This window comes from Sitophilus oryzae, unplaced genomic scaffold (assembly GCF_002938485.1).
Source record: "Sitophilus oryzae breed Bouriz unplaced genomic scaffold, Soryzae_2.0 scaffold_562_pilon_pilon, whole genome shotgun sequence".
Taxonomy (NCBI): Eukaryota; Metazoa; Arthropoda; class Insecta; order Coleoptera; family Curculionidae; genus Sitophilus; species Sitophilus oryzae.
This window is the reverse complement of record NW_022147154.1, coordinates 3,345,038-3,360,867: the sequence shown is the minus strand read 5'-3', so window position 1 is coordinate 3,360,867 and position 15,830 is coordinate 3,345,038. Positions and strand designations below refer to the sequence as shown.

At 31.4% G+C, this 15,830-nt stretch overlaps 1 protein-coding gene across 1 annotated transcript in view; it reads right to left on the bottom strand.

Moving 5' to 3' along the window:
* The window catches only part of LOC115887302 (uncharacterized protein PF11_0213-like), a 37,787-nt gene continuing 21,957 nt past the window's right edge, over positions 1–15,830 (bottom strand). The window contains exons 6-7 of the mRNA XM_030906695.1: positions 11,947–12,257; positions 1–848 (exon numbers count right to left, since the gene is read on the bottom strand). Of these exons, the coding sequence (XP_030762555.1) occupies positions 687–848; positions 11,947–12,257 (473 nt within the window). The 3' untranslated portion in view covers positions 1–686. The remainder of the gene's footprint in view (positions 849–11,946; positions 12,258–15,830) is intronic.

Below are 15,830 nucleotides of genomic sequence, written 5' to 3'. Positions count from 1 at the left end.
GCCTTTCATTACATTTATTTTTATGATATTTCTCTAAAAAAATATCGCTAAGTCCTTAAAATATAAATCAGTAAGTAACATTGGAAATGCTAATTAATTCCCTAATTCTAATATCTTTGAAAAACATTAAACTAAGTATAATCTATTGTTAATATAATAATACAGCCTGATCAAAAAAAACAACGTCATGGTAGGGCCGTGGACCTAGAAATAACACTTCAGCTCGAGTTGTACCAGTCTGTGTAGCTTTTCACTTTGAAATTTTATTACATTAAAAAAAGTCAAACAAAACAATTAAGTACAGGTACACCTGTGGTATAATTATCATTTAGTCACACTGTTTTATTTGCATGCATTCGATTATGATTACTACAAATTAAATTCGTAACTAAAACTTAAAAATTCTGTGCTTTGATCATGACTTCACTAGATACTCATCTAATATACTCTTATAACTTACAGTAAGTTGTGAAATGTGTATTTTAAATACTTTTTTAATGAGAATGTATAATTATTCTTTTCTTGTTTGAAAAACAATTAAGTAAATAGTTTTGATCCGATTTTGAAACATCCAAATATTATTTTATATCAAGTATGGTTTAACGTAGCATTTGGAATATTGTTTCCTGTAGGGACAAAACTATTAATTATTATAAACATTTCTAGGCAATCTGTGCTGAAACAGATCAATTTGTTTGTTTCTTCTGTCTTCGTCTCACCAAGAATCCTCTGACGCCCGCTTGAATTTTGACAGCCGATTTTTCTTCTAAATCATCCTTTTTGTTGTCACCTGAAGAATTCTTCCTCCTCAGAGGTTTTTTGGGGTTCGTTTTATCAGCTGTCGTCTTCTAGAAATAAAATATCCATTAGATATTTATATCTGATGTCTGAAAAAACGGAGTTATTTTACTTTGAAAATTTCCAAAAAAAATATTTTTTGCTAAAATTTTGAAAACCACTGGATCTTTTCTGAATTTTCTTTTTTGTAAATTTAATCTAATACTTATATTGCCATATTATCAAGAAATAATGTTTTGGAATAAAAACTAAACAAATTTCGAAAAAAAATTTTAAAAAATTTCGAATTTTCAAAATTTTTTTTTCGCGAAAAAAACCTCATATGTGTGTTTCTAGGGTTGAACTATATTACCAGTTAAAATACTTGCACTTATTTCTGGGACACCCTGTATATTATAAACGTGTAAGTTTCTTTTGTATGAATTTTGTATGTTAGTTACTCTTTCACGCAAAAACTACTGAATAGATTTTAATGAAACTAACAATAATATAGCTTATACGTACATCAGAATAATATAAATAAAAAAATAAAAAGATAAATACCAGGAGACCAACAAAATAGACACATATTTAATAGGTACTTTCAAATAATGCAATTATATGCTATAATAAATATTATACAGGGTTCGGTAGGGTGCGTCGAGTATCTGTAGACCCTATATAATGAAAAACTTAGGATTTAGTATAAATGCAATCCTAAAGTATGTATTAGGATGTATTTCAGGAAAATATTTCAACTTCTATAGGGTTGTTCAAAACAATGTGAGTGGATCGGGACGATTTTTTAATGGAATACCCTGTATATTATTGCACTTTTCGCTTCCTTTCTGATCACTTTACATACTCCTAAGATGTTATTAGAAATATGTTTTGTTAGGTTAGTTTCAGAGATATTAACAAATATAAAAGAGATATATATTTTCGGCGTTTTTTAAAAAAAATTAAAAATACCAGTAATGTCCTGAAATCAAGACTTTACTAGGTATTTACTATAGTTGGTTTCTACTTACTTTGCTATAAAAATCGTATTCTGAAACAATACAGGATGTTCAAAATTCTATGCCAAACGTTCTAAATGGAACATCCTGTATATTATTCCTTTGTTATATGAAGGATTTAAAAATAAAAGTTTTTTGTATTTAAAATATTTTAAAAGTTTTCGCGGTTACGCAAATGTTCGCGTTTATATTGCATATAACTCTTTCAACGGTAAACTACCAGAAAAAAATTATTAGGTGGCTTGATAAAAAATTACTGTTGAAAAATCAATATGTAATATATTTTAACGAATATCCGCAAAACCCGCAAATTTTGAAATACTTTAAATACAAAAAATGTATATTTTTTAATCCTCCATCTAACAAAGGAATGATATACAGGATGTTCCATTTAAAAAAAAAATAAAATAAACTATTTTAAATTTTAGAAATTTTGGCTTTGAATTTTGAACAGCTTGTATGCATTTAATATTACTTTAACATACTATATTTATAGCAAAGTAAGTACAGACCAACTATAGTAAATACCTAGTAGAGTTTTGATTTCATGACATTTCTTGTATTTTTAATATTTTTTTAAGAAATATTGAAAAGATATTTTTATTTATTTATTAATACCTTTGAAACTATCAAAAAAAATATAATAATATCTAGGAGTATGTAAAGTAATCAGAAAAGAAGCCAAAAGTGTAATAATATACAGGGTATTTCATTAAAAAAAATCATCCCGATCCATTCACTCTGTTTTGAGCCACCCTATAGGTATAAGTTAAAATATTTTCCTGAAATACATCCTAATACATACTTTAATATTGCATATATACAAAATTCCTAAGTTTTTTATTATATTTATAATCTACAGATGCTGGACGCACTATTGCCGGACCCCTGTATAATATTAATAATATAATAATAGCTCGTATATAGCGTTTAACGCCTTGGGAGTAGCAAAAGTATGGCATAAAAATAAAATTTGAATTTTATACGGACGAAGTCGCGGAAAAAATCTAGTACTTAATAATTCAAAATAATCAGAAGTTATATCCAACAAAAAAATTAATAACATAAAAATGCAATTATGAAAAAATGTTCATAAGAAATAGTAACGTAAGATGATGTCTAATTTCTTATAGTTACAAAGTGTCAAAGTGAACAACACGTGCACAACAAACACAAGTGCACAACAAAAACACTTGGGCGCAATATTGGAAGAAAAATATGTTCTGCATATGATGATGTATACCTCTTTATTCTCCTGTCAATAAAACACATGTATGTCATTCTATTTGTACCCATTTTTTTATTAGTTTATAATTTAATAGCCTTTCTTAACAACTTAATGATGTTTTATAATGGTTTAACGATAAGTATTTTATGGTAAACGTCTTTAATTAACACCATTTAGGAAAAGCAGTCTTGTAAAAAAATACACAATAATGTAAAATATTGTAAACAAAACGATTAGTCTTTGGCACAAAAATGGTTTTATGGAGTTGAAAGTTGAGTATTTTATAAACGAATATTGACAGAAAAAAAAAGATAACTAATCCTTGCAGGTTCCTAGAAACACACACTTTATATAATTGTTATTTTCTTTATAAACTTAACAGAAAAATGAAATTAGATCAACCACGTCAATAAATATGGTTTGTCTGAAACCATTTTAATAGTAGCTACGAAATATTTTATGACATGGCGTAATATATACCAGGATACAACTGAACTTTTTAGCTACCTCATATACGCAATGCTGCTATCAAAAATTGTTGCAAATTTATTTTCTTCGTGAGTCTACAGGGTAGTTCAAATTGTATTCGGGAAACTCCGGCCACATATTCTGCAGATAAAAATAAGTAAAAAAGTTCGTATAAATTCATGTCCGAAAATTCTTCGTTTCTGAGATACAGAGTGTAGCAGCTTCATTTTTATTTCGGGGTTTTTCCTAATAATTTCTGAATTATAGTCGATATTTGGATGAAAATCTGCGTGTGGGTGTTTTTTGACATGAGAAATTTGATTTTGGTGCTAATGTGACTACTACTTATAGGGGAGGCCACCTACATGTTTATTAACTGTTTTCAAGGGTAATAGCTTTTTGTCCGTACTGGTATAAAACTACTGAGTGAAAAAAAATATATATCCTTCATTTTTTACGTAATAAAGGGCTCTTGGTAAAAATAGCTACGAGCAACTATTCTCAAGATATTTGGAATGAAATAGTCAATAAATATTTCATTATTGACAAAAAATAAACATATTGAATACATAGTTAAATATTTAGGAACTTTTTATATTTTCAAATTAATCATAATTCTTTGTTTTTATATAAAAAATTATGATGAAACAGTTTTTGTTGAACCATTGGCACAAAAACGTTTCTTAAATTATTATTTCTAATAACTCTAATAACTATCCAGTCAACATGTTTAATATTTGTCAATGGTTTATGAGTCCACATATCTTGGAAACCATTACTAGTAGAGATTTTTTACCAAGTAATCTTTTTACATAATATTTTTCTCGGTAGTGTAATACAGTTAGGTACAGTCGAAATATTATTATGCTTCAAAACAGTTAAAACGTATGTAGGTGGCGCCCCCCCTACAAGTAGGAGTCATACTGGCATAAAATCGAATTTCCCATGTCAAAAAAAACCATATTTTCATCAAAATATCGATGTTAGTTTAGAAATTAGTTGAAAAAAATCGAAATAAAAATGAAATTTCCACAACCTGTATCTCAAAAACGAAATATTTTGGGACGTGATTTTATACAAACTTTTTTACTTCTTTTTATCTGAAGAATGTGTTGGCAAAGTTCCCGGTTACAATTCGGATCACCCTGTATATCTCGAAAACTTAATAAATGATTTAAAAGGTAGAAGATAGTTTTGAATATATATTTTATTTATCTACCCAAGCAGTATTTGGACGTCGGGAGAACGTTGTGTCACGCGACCAATTCGCGACGTCGGCACAATCTCGTGCCAACCCTAGTCTGCACTAGTTTGGAGAATAATTTTTGGGTCGAAACGACGTTGGATACCGACGTTGGCTAGCAGCCTAATTTAGTACAAACTGCAACGTTGTTTAAAATCCTAATTCACAGAAATACAAAACTATAATAATATGGCGTCTAAGTCGCGTTTTATCCTAAATTGGGATAATATAGTAAAAATATTATTTTTATGATTTAGTTAGAGACATATGCCGGATGGCAGAAAAGGAAAACAAAACAAAAGTATTTAAGTGTGGAGGATGTTTGAAGATCATAATTATTGAAACACTAACCGACTCTGTAACTCGTTACCCAAGGCAAAAAAGTTAAACGAAAACAACTTTATTGATAAATATATTGTTTCTACTTTGAAAAATACTAATGGGCCTTAAAATTAAAGAAGTTTTAAAAAATTTCTTGAATTTTTTTTAGTAAAATGAGAATAATTTATTCGCAGTCGAAAAAATTGTTTCCGCGTGGTGTTTAGGGCCAAATATTTCAAGTTAATGTATTCAAAAAGCAGGAATTGCTATTTTAGGAACGAAACATTTTCTTATTCAACAACATGGCGACTTTCACTTTGTTGTTTTGGAGATTAAGATGGAGTAGTTCGAGTAGTCGCATACTGGACTAATAAAGTCGCAGTTCATCCTTAACAGGTAGTATACTAGTCGCAAGATTGCCTAATTTAGTCATCCTAGAATCTAGCTTGTGCCGCCCTCTATATTCTAAATAAACGAGGGAGTGAATAAAGTATCGGTAATATGTCGATATATATTTAAATTTAGTTTTATATGTACCTTTCTTATGTCCCATTTTAATTAAGTTTTTTTATAAAAACAAAAACAGCACCGAACTGTCTGACTGAACAGAACAATGAAGTGAAAATTTAAGATTTAAGGTTATGGTTCAATACAGTTGCAAAAAGGTAGTGGCTCGACGTCCTACCAACGTAAGAATAAGGAAATCTAAACAACGTTGGAATTAGTAAAACAGACGACGTTTGCATAACGTTGGAATAGGTCCTGAAAGTGACGTCGGAAAACTCTTTATTGTCCAACATTGTAACTACGTTGTCCGAATCACCTAAAGATCACTTAAGCAAAAAAAGGTTACAACACAACGTTTATTCGACATCACAGAAGCTTTTACTTTGTTGTAGTACTAGTTCAACGTCGGCACAACGTCACAACAACGTTTACGTTTATTTTAATACCCAAGGTACGGAGCTAACTATTATTTGAAACTAATCCAACGTTGTGTTTAGCAAACATGTGGTCGCAAGTCGTGAAAATGCTACTTGGGTACCCATACCTCGCTGGAATGCACTTCATACTAAAACACAGTGTATAAACATAGTATGTATTTTACATCCCTTCTTCTCCTATGCTACGCCCTATGACAAGTCGATCGTGACACACATTTAAGGTAAAAAGTCGATCTTATATACAGAAAAGTTGGCCACCCCTGCAATATACCAAGTCGAGAACAGCGTACCATCCTTTTCTCGAAGTTATTAGTGACTTTTAGATTAGTACTTTTGACTACCCTGGAACTTCGTTGTGGATAAAGTAAGAATATTAATTTTTACTAAACACGAGGACAGACTAGAGCTGGCGAGATTGCCAAAATATCTAGTAATTATAGCCTTTAGAAGCCTTTTCATATACAAGGATCATAGTTTATGAATTAGTACTTTTCAAATTTCTTTAATTTTATAACTGACTCACTGACAGATCATGAAAATCCTGAGGTACAGTTGACTATCGTAGATAGGTAGAGGTAGGAATCTGGCCTCTACAGGCCGAAATGTTTTAGTGGACGCCGGCGCCGTCTAAATGTACGATGGTCGCAGTCGCTTTTGCTGGTCGGTCCGATCCGATGCAGTGCGCGCGGAGCCTTAAGCTTATAACGGAAGGCAACAATTAACAATTTCGAAATATCTTTATGGATTAAAAGTAAGTCTTGTGCTAGTAGCCTAGTAGTCTAGGAAAGTCAGTTACCGGTAGCCTAACTGATTCTCTGGCGATGGTAATAGGAGAACCTGTGATAGGATGTTTTGAATGCCTGGATTTTTACATAAAAGTGCCTGCTCCATCTATCTAAAATATTATCAGCATTACAATGTTATCAGATCATTTGAAAAGTAGTAGCATCGTTGTTCAATTATCGAACACCAAGTATATTACTACATTTTTGAAAACTACTTCTTATCTCATAATTTTTCTACAGGATGTCCCAGAAATAAGCGCAAATATTTTAACTGGTAGTATAATTCAACCCCAGAAACACGCCTATGAGTTTTTTTTGCGAATTTTTTTTTTGAAAATTCGGAATTTTTGGACAAATTTTTGGAAATCTTTTTTAGTTTTTAGTTAAAAAATATAATTTCTTGATAATGTGGCAACATAGGTAGTAGAATAAAAGATAAGAAAGAAAATCCAGAAAAGATCCAGTGGTTCTCAAAATTTGAACAAAATTTTTTTTGGAAATTTTCAAAGTAAAATAACTCCTTTATTTTGGACTTATTTGAAAAACGATAAAGAGAAAATATGTTTATTTTATCGAGATCTACCACCCCTTAAAATACTTGCACTTATTTCTGGGACACCCTGTATTATACTAACTTATACCTATCTCTTATAGTTTTCGAGATAAAAAATAAAATATGTGTAATACTCACAAAAACATGATTTTGAATAAGCATTGACAATCATGAATAGAACATTGTTAAAGTTGAAATTTAGGTTATATCGAAAGCCGAAAACAAAATTCTAAGATTCTTCTAGATCTTCAAACTTCAAATTTTAAATTTTACATACCTAGTTAACTTTGTGCTTATAACGAAAGAAAAAAAATGAAAAATCTCGAAATATCCTTATGGATTAAAAGTTAGGTTTACAGCCGCTACCGGTAACTGACTTTCTAGCCCACAAAAAGATAGAATATAATATTAGACTTCGCGAAAAAAAAATTGAAAATTCGAAATTTTTATGGATTTTTTTTTAGTTTTTAGTAATATGGCAACATAGATATTAGATTAAATTTACAAGAAAGAAAATCCAAAAAAGATCCAGTGGTTCTCAAAATTTTAGAAAAAATCATTTTTTTTTGGAAATTTTCGAAGTAAAATAACTCCGTTATTTTGGACTTATTTGAAAAACGATAAAGAGAAAATATGTTTCTTTTATCGAGATCTACCACCCCTTAAAATATTTGCACTTATTTCTGGGACACCCTGTATAGCAAATGCCATCGATCGTCATTTCCAAGTCAACTAGACTCTCGATCATACAGTATTTCGTTGTCTATGTAAAATGATCGTCCTATAACGACAATGTCAAGGCCAATTTAAATGATTCAATGTGTTACTACTACTGAAATATTGCGTGTTTAATTACAGATAAATTGAAATTTAAAAGTTCGTTTTCTTTCAAAATTCTGGGTGTTAAAGTTTTAACATTAACCACCCTAATTTCTTTCTCACCCTAGACACGTCTTTGCAATCATTCACAAATCACATGTGACATGTGAGTATTGTAATTTTGTTATCATGGGACAAAATAACAACAAAGCTGTAAAAAGTTGTAAACAGCTTTTAAGGTAACTCAATGGGCATCATGCCATATTTTTGAAAATCAACGTAATAACACGTGTGTTGACCTCAAAAAACCATTAGGATTTTGATAAACAAGAACTTAATATAATGATGGATCATCTTCAAAAATCGAACGATTTTTAAAAAGAACGCCGGAAATGTTTATAAGATATATTAAAAAAATATGTTTTTAGTTCCATCTGAATAAAAAGGTGATCAGTAAAGAGTTTACAAATATCCAATTGTTTACAATAGAATTACATAAATATTTCAAACATATTTCCCGTTATTTATGTCTTAATAGACTATTTTTATTCGCTGTAAAATGAATGAATATCATGCATATGCATAAACAACTTATTTGAACTATTTAAATAAAAAACAAACATATAGATAAATAAACATTTAACAACTATAATTTCCAAATATCACCATATACTATAATTTATTTTAGGTTAGCAAAAATATTAACTAAAAATCCTAATAATCATAATGTTAAATAATTTGTACCTAAAACGGCCTCTACACTTCTCGCGAAGTAAGGCGAAGTAGGTTAAGGTTAAATAGTGAAGAGGGATATTCGTTATTTCCTCGTTTAACTTTACCTATCGCGGCTAATTTTCGTTAAGGCGGATTCTGACGACTCGTGTACTTGGCAAGTACGCCAATATATGCGTACTTGGCAAGTGTACCCATCCAATGGCGGATACAGAAGGGGGGCCCATGGGGCCCGTGCCCCCCCTAGAACCTGTAAATTGTGTTAAATATTATGCTTTTGGATTAAAAATGGCGCCCTAAAAAGCATATTCTACATTACTTTTTATTTTGGGCCCCCCCTAAAATAAATTCCTGTATCTGCCCCTGTACCTATCTTTGTAAACAACATTTCTTTGCAACAACGCTCACACGACATGACAAGTATATGCCAATAAAAAAAGTTTGTACAAGTTAAGTACACGAGTCGTCAGAGTCCGTCTGAACGAAAATAAGCTGAGATAGACAAAGTTAAACGAGGAAATAACAAATATCCCCCTATCACTATTCGACCTTAACCTACTTCGGCTTACTTCGCAAGTAGTGTAGAGGCCGTCTCTTAGTTACTTCTGTTTAGATTTAAGAGAAATTTTGTTAGTGTTATTACTTATGTTTAACGTTTTAAACAGCCTCTACACTTTTCGCAAAATAAGTGGAAGCATATCAAGGTCAAATAGTGAAGAGGGTTATTTAGTATTTCTCCGCCTGAATTTCTCTCGTCTCAGATTATTTTTTTTAAAAGGCGGATTCACACGCCTCGTGTACTTGTACAAACATTTGTTATTGGGATATACTTGCCATGTTGTGTGGGAGGTTTACTTATGCAATTATTATTCACTAGTCGCGTCGCGTAAGCACGAAGTTTGTTGTAAAAATATGTTATTTAAAAGAATAGTATACTTGCCAAGTACGCAAATATTGGCGTACTTGCCAAGTACACGAGTCGTCAGAATGGGCCTGTAGACAAGAAAACAGAAAGTAAACCTCTTCACTATTCGACTTTGACCTACTTTGGCTTACTTTGCAAGTAGTGTAGAAGCCATTTTACCTAAAAAATACCTTGTATATTTGGATAACTTATTACTAAACAAGACAGGGTGAGTCTTAAATAAGTGCAAATATTTTCAGGGCTGCCAGATCTCGATAAAAATACATATTTTCTCTATACCGTTTTTCAAATAAGGGGTCATCCATAAATTACGTCACACGAATTTTAGGACTTTTTAACCCCTCCCCCCGTCCTTGTCACAGGTTGTCACATTTTTAGAACCCCATCCCCCCTGATGTGACGTCACACATTTTTCAAATTTATGCATGTATTAAAAAATCATCAAAAGAAAACAATTATTTTTATTTTTTTCTTGACTTAAACCATTTAGAACTTTTGAGAATTTTAGTATCTCACTTGTATTAAAAGTCCGCTCTAGAAGTTAAACTTTGTTGCGTGAGATAATCTCATAGCGAGAGTGCTAAATTATTAATAAATATAGATCAAAGTCGAAAATTTTTAAAGCTATTTTTTTTGCAAATATAAATTTCGTTCTTTATTATTTTAAATTTTAACATGTTACGTCGGAAAACTACAGACCCCCCTGACCCTTGTCGCACTATGTCACATTACGGTGACAAACTCTTCCCCCCCCCCACGCCCCGTTAACGTGTGACGTAATTTATGGATGGCCTCTACAAAATATCCAGATATTTTACTTTGAAAATTTCCAAAAAAAAATTATTTTTTCGCTTAAATTTTGAGAACCACTGGACTTATTTTGAGTTTTCTTTTTTGTAAATTTAATCTACTACCTATGTTGCCTTATTATAGAAATATTATCCTAAAAATATTTGAACTTATTATTTAAGACTCACCCTGTATAATTATTGTTTTATTCCATTCTTATAAATCAACCACCTTAAAAAAGGCACGTTTTAAATAACGTATGTGGAAGTATTTTTGTCTAACAAGTTTTTTTAACAAAAAAATACTAGAGATCGCATCATTGAAAAAGGAATGTTGTCAAGTTGCCAAAGATGTAAAAAAAAATTTAAATAAAAATGTGGTTAAATGGAAAAGAAACATGTTTAATATTTGCTTAGAGTAAATTAGATTATTATCCTTTTTTGGGCATCATCCAATAAAGAAATCCATCCAAGAATTATAATAATTATTTTTTAGGTTAAAGAAGTTAGTTAGTTATTAAATTAGTTAATAGTTATTTAATAAAAAATTATTAATAATCTTTGTTTGTTCGTTACCGGAAAAATAATTAGTAATTATTTTAGTATTTATTTATTCTTTGTCATAGAAATAAGCCAAGGTCTACACTATATACACAGTTAATTTTCATGGAAAGCAATTTAACATATTTTATTGGCTAGTAACATTAGCATGCGCTAATTGTTTGTAAATAATTCATAATAGTTTTCATAGATATAAATAAATTAAAATAATTTGGTACAACATAAAATTATTTAATATGTAATAAAATATTTAACATCTGTGTAGGTAATCTTTCGGTGTATTTATAAATAATTCGAATAAATATAAGAACATGAGCTAATAGCTTAAACCAACTTTATTTATAGGTAATTATGCTCCATGTCGTTTTGGTACTCTCAAGAAGAATCATTAAATTGACCGCGACGATTTAATTGTGACAAAGTGTCAATAGAAAATATTTCTTAGAGAAAAAGTACAATGGAGAAGACCTTAAAAAGCACCAATTTATATCGATGGTGAACATTGGTTTCCTGGACGTTTATTTGAAATTTCTATTATTGTCATTTTTTCCAAGTCAAAATCACATGTTTCACAAGTTGCTTACTTTTAACCAGCAATATCTTAAAAAACTAATACGATGAAATATGTGTCCCAGTATGTATTTGGGATCTTAATAAGAGATATTCCTAATTAAAAATTTTCAAATTATCACCCATTATATAGTCTCGTACAGGATGACTGGTTAAACAATAATACAAAAACATGTATTCACTATAACACAAAACCATTCCTTTAATTATTACCTTAGATTTCAGCTGCTTCCTGACCTGGTATCCTCTGAATCCAGCCTGGATTTTGGTAGCTGCTTCCACTTCCATTTGTTTCTCCGTGGACCCGATAGCGCTGTTACTGACCGCGTTGTTTTTCTTGCTGTTGTTGTTACTACTGCTGTTCTCACCATCCATGTCCTGCTGTTGTAAAGTGCGCGTTCGCGACTGTGGAGGTGGTGAGCGGTGGCCCCCCTGCGAATCCTGCCGCGTTTTAAGTGGCGGCTGCGCCTCGAAGGAGGACCGCGGAGATGAGCTGAGCGGTGGAGGAGTCAAGTTCTCAGGACCTGCTGCACGTGCAAATCAAGTATTGGTCGATTATCTGTTTTAACAACTTCTTTTTAACTATAAAAACTAAATCATACTATCGCATTTGACACATAAATAGCTAATAGTTGTTAAATATTACAGGCATTTGCATTTGAAAAAAGTAGATAATGATGAATTGTCTCAAAACTGTGTGAACTGTCTGAAAATTGTATTTAAATTTGGAACATTCACAAATATACTCTGTTTGGGTGTCTGTGTTTTGCTAAGTGCTTTAACATTTGACATCCACAAAAATCAAGAAAAAGTACAGGAAGGGTGAAAACTACCATTCAAAACCGAGCATTTAAAATTATACAGGGTGGTCCGAACAGTATTCTGGAAACTTCGGCAGCATACTCTGCAGATAAAAATAAGTAAAAAAGTTCGTATAAATGTATGTCCTAAGATGCTTAGTTTCGAAGATACAGGGTGTAGAAGTTTCATTTTTATTTCGATTTTTTCGAAATAATTTCTGAAGTAACGTCAATATTTAGATGAAAATTGGTGTCGTAGTTTTTTGACATGAGAAATTTGATTTTGATGTCAATATGGCTGCTACTGGTAGAGGGCGCCACCTACATATTTTTAACTGGTTTGAAGAGTAATAACTAATCGTCCGTACCTGTAGAAAACTAATAGGTGAAAAAATATACATTTATGACGTTTTTTACGTAAAAGAGATCTCTTGGTAAAAATCGATACGAGTAATGTTTCTCGAAATATTTGGAATCGAAATTATCAATACCTTTCTTCATTGACATAAACTAAACATGTTGACTAAACAGTTATGAAACTGAAATCATAAATTTGAAATGTTTTTGTGTCAAATGTTCAACAGAAACTTTTTTATCATTTTTTCAAAGAAAAATTTATGATTAATTTAAAAAAATAAAAAGTTCCCAAATTTTGTCTATTTCAGTCAAATAAGTATCTACTCCACATGTTTATTTCTTGTCAATAATGACTAATGACATGTATTGACTATTTCCATTCTAAATATCTCTTGAACGGTTGCTCGTAGCCATTTTTACCAAGAGATATTTTTTACGTAAAAAATCACGGAAATGTATATTTTTTCACTCAGTAGTTTTATACAGGTACGGACGAAAAGTTAAAACAGCAGTTAAAACACATGTAGGTGACGCCCCCTACAAATAGGAGTCATTGACATCAAAATCAAATTTCTCATATCAAGAAACTCCCAGACACCAATTTTCATCTAAATATTGACGTTACTTCAGAAATTATTTGGAAAAAATCGAAATAAAAAAGGAACTTCTACACCCTGTATCTCCGAAACTAAGCATTTTAGGACATATATTTATACGAACTTTTATACATATTTTTATCTGCAGTATATGCTGCTGAAGTTTCCGGAATACAGTTCGGACCACCCTGTATAGTATATTTTCCAACTCAACCGGACGACCGATTTTTTTTCGTAAAATGATCTTTCTAGTATTTTCTATATCTCTATATCTAGTTTTTTCCTATATTTTTTATCTCTTGTAAAAAAGGCCACGTCGGCGTCGCAAAAAATTGGAGGATTTATTTTTCCAAAGCAGACCTACCAAATATACAAGGACTTCCAATATTCCGTGGACATAGAACAACTACGTATTCTTTGAGTCTAAATAAATTAATTGCACATAATTTATCTTTACACAAAAGTGCTTCGTTTGTCTGTTAGAGGGCATCAATCCAAAACAAACGCGAACGATGATTAATTTAAAGTTATTAATTTTTCAAGTTTTTATGAAGCAATAATCAAATATAATTTGTAATACTAAAGTGAAATTCCATATTTTTACAAACTAGATTATTAAGAACATAATAGATTTTATGTGCCCCCATAGCTTGATGTGACAAAAAATATTTTTTGGCAGTCAGCTTTGGAAAAATATTTTTTTCCTCAAGTATGTGCGATGACGTTTTTTTACAAGAGACAAAAAATGTAGTAAATACTAGAAAACAATTTTACAAAAAAATCGGTCGTTGGTTGAGTCGGAAAATATTTATAGTAAAATTTACGTAGGAGTGAGGGTAGCTTTACCCTTCCAGTACATTTTCTTGATTTTTGTGAAAGTCAAAGGTTCACAAATCGGAATAACGGTTCTTAAAATATTTGAAAAAATGTGTTATTTTTTTTTAAAGTCTGATGCCCTCTAACGGACAAACGAAGCACTTTTGTATAGAGGTAAATTGTGTCCAATGGGCTTATTTTGATTCCAAAAATACGCTGTCCTCGGAATATTGGGACACCCTGGATAAAGGAGAGACAAAACGTTTTCTAAATGTACGACTTAATGATCATAAAATCATACACAAAAACAGTGGCAGTACGTGGTTCAGTACATAGGGGTGTGTATTAATCCGAAAATTGACATGTCCACACCGAAAACAGGGCTATCAAATCGTCAATCAAAGGCTGAAAATTAAGGATCCTATTATATTCAACTAATTACCAAAAACACCATCTGTTAAAAGGTATTACCAGAAGTCCCAATCTGACACAGATAATCGCAGTCGCGAGCTGCAAGTGCACGTAAAACGTAAACCAGTTTAACAAACAAACAAACAAACAACGCTTTATTGTGCAAAAAGCCAAAACAGCTTCATCGACAAAGCACTGACAAACAACAAAATCACAAAAAAATACAAACAACAAAAAATACACAATACAAATAATACAATTCAAAAAAATTTAAGTCTTTAAAATTACAAAAAGAATATACATGGACAATTTTAGAACAGTACCCAGTAAATAGATATAATTTTAAAGTTATAGAATATTAAATACTTGACCTTTGACCAGTGTGTGAGATGATCAAAGTTTTAAAATTCAAAATTGTTCATAATTAAACATCAACAAAAAAGTCGTTTACCGCATATAGGGCTCTCTCCAGTAGGTATGATTTTAGAGCCAAGTTAAGTTTAATACAATGAACGTCGTTAGAGTGTAGCGGCGAACAAAGAATGTTGTCTAAAAAAAGTTAAAGGTAAAGGTTTGACCAATTAGATCTACGAGACCTTGTTGTTGGTGGGGAAGCTTCTAGTCAGGTGCTAGGGGAAATCCCCGCTAGTATGTTGGTGGGTCTATATAAGGAGCATCCCTAGCTGTAGTGTCGCTTGGCTTAATCACCCGGATCAAGAGGAGACAACCTCACCAAGAAATACATGGCTAGATAGAAGACTATAGCTTCTACTGGTTTCAACCTTGGGACTCTAGGAGGCAACCTATTGTATTCTCGTCTCCCTTACTTCTACATGCGGGGCTCTGTACTAACCCATAGATAAAGAATATATTATACTGAAACCACTGAACTAACCTTTGCGGTGTATCCCTAGCTTTGCCAGAACTCCAATGTAAGAACATCGAGTTGGCGAGTAATCAACTCGCGGGAGGAGGGCTATGGTCAGGTTTTCACAATGGGAATTAACCTCAAATCCAAGGAGGCAGAAAGAAAGATATACTCTATTTATAGATCAAGCAACGAAGCAATAGAGAAAGAGAGATATATCCTCTATTATGGATCCGGGACAACACCGGA